Source organism: Rhinolophus hipposideros, assembly GCF_964194185.1.
Source record: "Rhinolophus hipposideros genome assembly, chromosome: 24".
Lineage (NCBI taxonomy): Eukaryota > Metazoa > Chordata > Mammalia > Chiroptera > Rhinolophidae > Rhinolophus > Rhinolophus hipposideros.
Window position 1 is genome coordinate 22,412,242 of NC_138070.1, and position 5,968 is coordinate 22,418,209.

The following is a 5,968-nucleotide window of genomic DNA, read 5'->3' on the forward strand; positions in this document are numbered from 1 at the left end:
AATAATGGGGAACAGTGTGTTTCTCCAGGGCCCATCAGCGCCAAGTCGTTGTCCTTCAATTAGTTGTGGAGGGCGCAGCTCAGCTCCAAGTCCAGTCGCCAACCATCCCATGTGGGAATCGAACTGGCAACCTTGTTGAGAGCTCCCGCTCTAACCAACTGAGCCATCTGGGTGCCCCTCCAGAAGCTCAGCGGCAGCTCATTGCCTTCAATCTAGTTGCGGAGGGCGCAGTTCATTGGCCCATGTGGGAATCGAACCAGCAACCCTATGGTTCAGAGCTCGCACTCTAACCAACTGAGCCATCCAGCCGCCCCCAGGTGTCTTTGATAAACGAAATCCCTAAATTTGATATAATCAAATCCATCAACTTTCTCTTCACAGATTGTGCTTGCTGTGTCTTGCTTAAGAAATCTTTCTCCAAACCAAAGTCTCAAATCCAGTACCTTCTCATTTAAGTCTCTGATCCTTCCAGGGTTACTTTTTATACGGAATGGGAAGTAGAGATGTACTTTTATTTTTCTTTTTATCATGAGCTAGTTTTCCCAGCCCCACTTGTCAATGGTGATACCTCTCCAACATGCACTTTGCCCCATACCTTCATCTTGGTTCCATTCCCATTTGCTGGTGGCTGCTTCAGGAACAAGTTGGCCCATGAGAGATAAGGGAAAAAAATCTATGGGAAGTTTCCCCCCACACAAAATAGAGCAGATTGACTTGCTTTTTTAGGTCCCTCATGGTTACAAGGTGGCTGCAGCAGTTCCAGGCGTCAGATGCAGACAACATCAGTATGCAACAAAGAGAATATCCCTCCCTGTGTCTCTTTTTATGGTGAGGCAAACCTCGCAGAAATTCTCAGTTGACTTCCTCTTGAGTTTCACAGGCAGAATCCTACAACAGGAAAGCAAGACAACCACAGTTGGTTTAGACCAATCCTGCTTTATTCCTGGGGCTACCCCAGAAGAACAAAACCCTAGGAAAGGAGTAAACTAAAGGGCTATGGTATCTGCATACTCTTCATACTTTCCTATTTTTCTTGCTTGGTTGCAGGCCCTCCAGCACAAAATCTTATAAGGGAATGCAGCTAACGCTTCCTCCTTACGATATTGTTTACTCCCACATTTTTACTAAGTAGTCTTCATCAGGTTAAAGAGTCCCTTTTTATCCCTCTTTGGAAAGTCCTGTTTTCTGCATCTGTTGGAAGGGACTGCTGAAATGATGGTGTTTTTCCTCCTCTGTCCATGTGGTGAATGACATGGATTGTCTGATCTTGACCAATCCCTGGAATAAATTCTGCTTGGTTTCCGCGTACCTTTTTTATGCACCCCTTTGGATTTGGTTAGCTAATAACTTATTTAGGATTTTTGCATCCAAGCTCATAATTGAAATTGGCTAAATGCAGATTTTAAAAGGACAAGCTTTACCCACTGTATCATCAAAGAATGAAATAGCTTGTCTTGCTCCTGTTTCATTTAAAGACCTTGCCCATATACCTTTTTTTTCTTTTTATTAAATTTATTGGGGTCATATACCTTATAATCTTAGTTATTTTAGCATAAATGCTAAATCATATTCTACTTTTTTCACTGACATCATCATATCTTTATGTATGACACATAATATTCAAATAAATCATTTTAATTACAATTGTTCCCTTTTTGTGATTACTGTAAGCACTTCCATGAACCATTTAATGCATAGTGGTTTAAAACATTTTTTTCATCCCGGTATAAATTTCCAGGAGTGCGACAACTGGGTAAAAAGTTATGAACATGTTTATGGATCCTGGTTATATGCATTTCCAAGTCTTTTCCACAAGAGAGATTGATCAGTTTGCCAGTGCCATCTAACGTGGGGCAACCAATCTTGCCTCAATTTTTCTGCATTTAGGTATTAGTATTTTATAGATCCGACCGTAGCTCTTTCATAACTTTTTAAAATGATGGGCAATAAATAATATTTAAATGAATGAATGAATGAGCTAATGACAATAAAGGTGTGATCCCGCCTAAGTCCGATTGGTCTGGCTGGAGGCCTGCGCCCGGGGGCCCACTGCAGCCCATTGTGACGAGGGCCGCGGCCGGCTAGTCACCCAGGCAGGCAGCCGCGGCTGGGCAGAGCCCGGGGAGCCATGGCAGAGACGCAGGAGCTGCTACTGCAGCTGCAGAAGGACAACCGCGACGGGCGCCTTCGGAAGCAGGAGCTGGAGGAGCTGGTGCGCGGGCTGGAGGCCGAGAGCGAGAGCCTCACCGGGCGCCTGCAGGAACTGCGCGAGCGCGAGCGCAGGTGCGCGGGGAGCGAATCTCCAGCCCGCGGGGCAGGTGTGCGACGGCCGGTACTGAGGGTGGCCGCGCCCCGGGCTTCGTAGTGCGTCGGGCCGACCCGTCGGTTACTTTTCCCCTCCCGGGTCCGCACCTCTGCTCTAAGCCATCGGGACCGGGGCGATCTACTCAGGTGGCCTACGAAGGGGAGGCTGGCGACTGGTGCGCGGAGACCCGACGTGGGCTTCCTCTGCCCCACCCACGGCGGGTTCCCCCCCCCCCCGCCCCCGGGCCGAAGGAGCCTGAGCGTCCGCCGCCTCCCGCCGTGGCACCGCCTCCGTCTCCCCTCTGCAGCCTGCAGCGGAGGCGAAGCCAGGCGGCTCGGGCCCCGCGAGGGGAAGCGCGCGAGGCGACGCGGGAGCGCGCAGAGCGGGCGCGCGGACTGCTGGAGCTGGCGGAGCAGCGCAAGCAGGACGTGGTGAAGGCGCGGCCCTGGGGGGCGGTGACTGCAGGGGCGGTGCCCTGGATGGGACCGTGCCTTTCGGGAGAGCACGGCCCTAAATGGGGCGGTTCCCACGGGGCGGCGCCTTTGCCTGTGGAGAGCGCGGGCCTTATTGGGGCGGAGTCTGCGCGGGGTGCAGGGCCTTTGACGGGGCGGGGGCGAGGACAGTACCTCGGAGGGGCCCAGACCGTCTCCTGGATCCTGTTGGCAGGAGCGACAAAACCGACAGCTGCAGGAGCAGTGGGAAGAGTTGTCAAGTCAGGTACATTCGTCAGATGCCCTGTTTCTTCCCCTAAGAAGTCCCGCTCTCGTCCCCGCCCCCGGTTCCGCCCCTCCCTTCCACCCAAGATATTTCCCCGCCCCTAGAAGCCCCGCGAACCCCTCCCTCACAAAGTTCCACCCCCAGCTCTTCTACTACGGAGGGGAACAACTGAGTCAGCAGCGGGCGGAGCAGCAACTCGGAACCCAACTGGTGGCGTTGCAGGTGCTCGGGCGGGGCCCTGGCGACCTCGGGAAGGCGGGGAGAGCCGGGCGTCGGCGGGGTCGTGGCACCCTGGGAGCGGTGGGGTGGGGGCCTGGGGGCCCGCCGAGGCGCGGCAGGACCTAGGGCTTGCCGGACTTCTGACCGTCTGTGCATCCTCTGGAAGAAACAACTGGAGTTGCTGGAGGCCAAGCACGCCATGCAGGCAGAGGGCCTGCGGCAGGTGCGTGCGAGGCGGGGGTCTGAGCGGGAGGCTCGGCCGGTGCTGGAGGGTGGAGAGGGGTGTGTCTCCCTGAGTTTAAGCGAGGCTCCCCGCACCCCAGGGCGCACAGCGGACGGAGGAAGCCTGGGCCAGCTTCCAGGAGCAGAGCGGAGTTTTGCAGGTGCCACGACCCTTCGTCCTGAGAGCCGCTCACCTCGGACTCCGCTGCGGCCTGGCCCCTCCTCCCCCAGAGAAGCGACAGCCCTCCCCCGCCCCCCCCCCCGCCCTACCCCAGGCTTGAGACCTCACTCCCACCCCTTCCAGGAGCTGCAGGGGAAGGTGATGGAGGCGGCGGCTGCGCTGGACGCTTCGCGGGGCGGCCCAGAACTGTAAAGGATTTAACTGTTGGGTATGGCGGGCGACTGTGGCTGGGGCCAGATCGCCCATCTCCGCGCTTGTCCCCGCAGCTGCAACTCCCAGCCTCGCCAGGTGCAGGACTGCGCGGGCTCCCTCATGGAGGAGGTGGCCAAGGCCGACAGTGTGAGCGCGCACGCCGCGGGGGTGGGCTGCATGGGAGTCGGGATACGTGCCCACGGGGATACCACACGCCCACGGGGTCCCGCCTTCCCACGAGGACCCGCTCCCCACGGGGACCCCAAGTCCTCGGGGACTGGTCCCTGAGACTCCCGCCCCTCCTTGAGGGACCGCGTCCCGCTCCTTCCGCGGAGCTGGATGCCGCTGCTCTCCTGCAGGAGAAGAGGCTGTTCAGCTGCGCGGGCGCGGCGGGCCTCAGGTGAGCCAGGGGCGGCGCCGGGCCCGGTCTGCCCCCTGCACGTGCCCCGCGGACCTCGGCTCTTCTGTCTGTGCCTCCATCGCTCCGCAGGTTTTGGGCGTTGAGTGCCCTGCAGACGCTGCTGCTGCTCCCACTCGGCTTCCTGGCGCTGCCGCTGCTCTACCTGGTGCTGGTCAATCCCGACGCCTTCCGCCGCGGGCTCCCGCGCCTCAGCACCGACGCCGCCTTCCGCCGCCTGCGCTACACGCTGTCCCCGCTGCTCGAGCTGCGCGCGCGCGGGCTGCTGCCAGCCTAGGACTCATCACGTCGGCCGCGGCCGCCTGCACCTCTGTCTCCCGTGTGGTTTTTGGTCGCCTGGGGGAGCCTGCAGGGGGGGACGCCCGAGGGATGGGATGTGTGTCCCTCGGGGCTCAGCGACCCGCCCTGGCAACGCGGTCTTAGCGGGCACGGGGCCTTCCAGGCGGATCTTTCATCTGGAGCGGCTGCCCCGGGAGCCCCGCAGCGGAGCCGGCGACCCCGGCCAGGGCTTTGGGCTTGAGGTGAGCGCGCCCTCGCCCGGCGCCCCCGCCTGGGCAGCTCGCACCAGGGGGCTCCCGGTGGCCCTGCGGGGAGTCCCCTTTCCTATAGCCCCTGCTGCTTCCCAGGAGCCAACTCAGAAGTTGGTCAGTTTCTTATTACTAAACTTGCCTTTGTTTCCTGCCGGTCAGCCTGCGGCGGTGGCGGCGGGTCAGGTCTGAGGACGTGTGTGTCCTTTGGCCCGGCTGCGTGCTCAGTTCTCCGCAGCGTCCTTTCGTTGGTTCTCTCCGGGAGGGTTCTCCCCGAGGCGGGGCCGCGGGCGGTCCTCACTGTGGTCCGCTTCTCTGTCGGTGCTTGTGGTCCGTGCTCGCGACTGCCGTCTTCGTAGGGAATCAGTTGTCTTTTTATGTGAAGTGTTCTGCTTAGTATTTGTCTGATACAAATACTGCTGTAAGTTTATTATTCACGTGTTTTTTTTATTTGGTAGTGAAATTGTTCAATGTATCACCTTGTGCACACATACTACATGGGTTTTTGCTATGAGCCTTTAAACAATCGTTTTATTGATTTGTATTCTTTAGTCTTTTTGGGTTAAATGTGTTTATGGAATCCTGTGTATCAAATTTTATCAAATTTAAGAATTGTGCAATGTGTCCTAAAAAATATCCAATCTTGCCTGGAAGTTATAAAGATATTCTCATACTCTAAATACTTTAAGTGGTGTAAATATTTTTGTTTATCCATTCATTATAACATTTCGTTGGTAAACATTTGGTCGACTCAGCCACTGATGGACATGGGTTGTTTGATCTTTTGGCTTCTGTGAACATAGGTGTACAGATATCGGTTTGAGTTCCCTTCCCCCACCCACTTCTTTTGGGTATATACCCAGAAGTGGACTTGCTGATCATTGGTAATTCTGTGTTAAATTGTTTTAGGAACTGCTGTACCGTGTTCCACAGCAGCTGCACTATTTTACATTTCCACAAGGATTCCAATTGCTCCACATCCTTGCCAACACTTTTTCTGTTGTTTTGATAATAGCCATTCTAACGGGTGTGATTTTTTTGCTTTCAATTTTTAGGCATTGCATTCTCTAATTTAATTTTTATAATTTATAATTACAAAGTCAAATTCCTAAACGCCATCTTTGGGAAGTCTAGCTCATATCCCTGTTGCCCACATGCCCTCCACTAGTTCCCCACTCCCTTAGAAA

The 5,968-nt window shown here is 55.6% G+C and overlaps 1 protein-coding gene across 1 annotated transcript; it reads left to right on the plus strand.

The window, feature by feature from the left end:
• Nucleotides 1–2,128: 2,128 nt before the first annotated feature.
• TMEM191C (transmembrane protein 191C) lies at nt 2,129–4,531 on the plus strand (the record flags this gene model as incomplete). The annotated part of the gene is made up of 10 exons (XM_081037563.1): nt 2,129–2,283; nt 2,613–2,736; nt 2,972–3,022; nt 3,167–3,244; nt 3,408–3,464; nt 3,565–3,624; nt 3,768–3,832; nt 3,911–3,983; nt 4,196–4,236; nt 4,327–4,531. The coding sequence occupies 10 exons, from the start codon at nt 2,129–2,131 to the stop codon at nt 4,529–4,531; spliced, it is 909 nt and encodes a 302-aa protein (XP_080893689.1).
• Between the last annotated feature and the right edge of the window lie 1,437 nt (nt 4,532–5,968).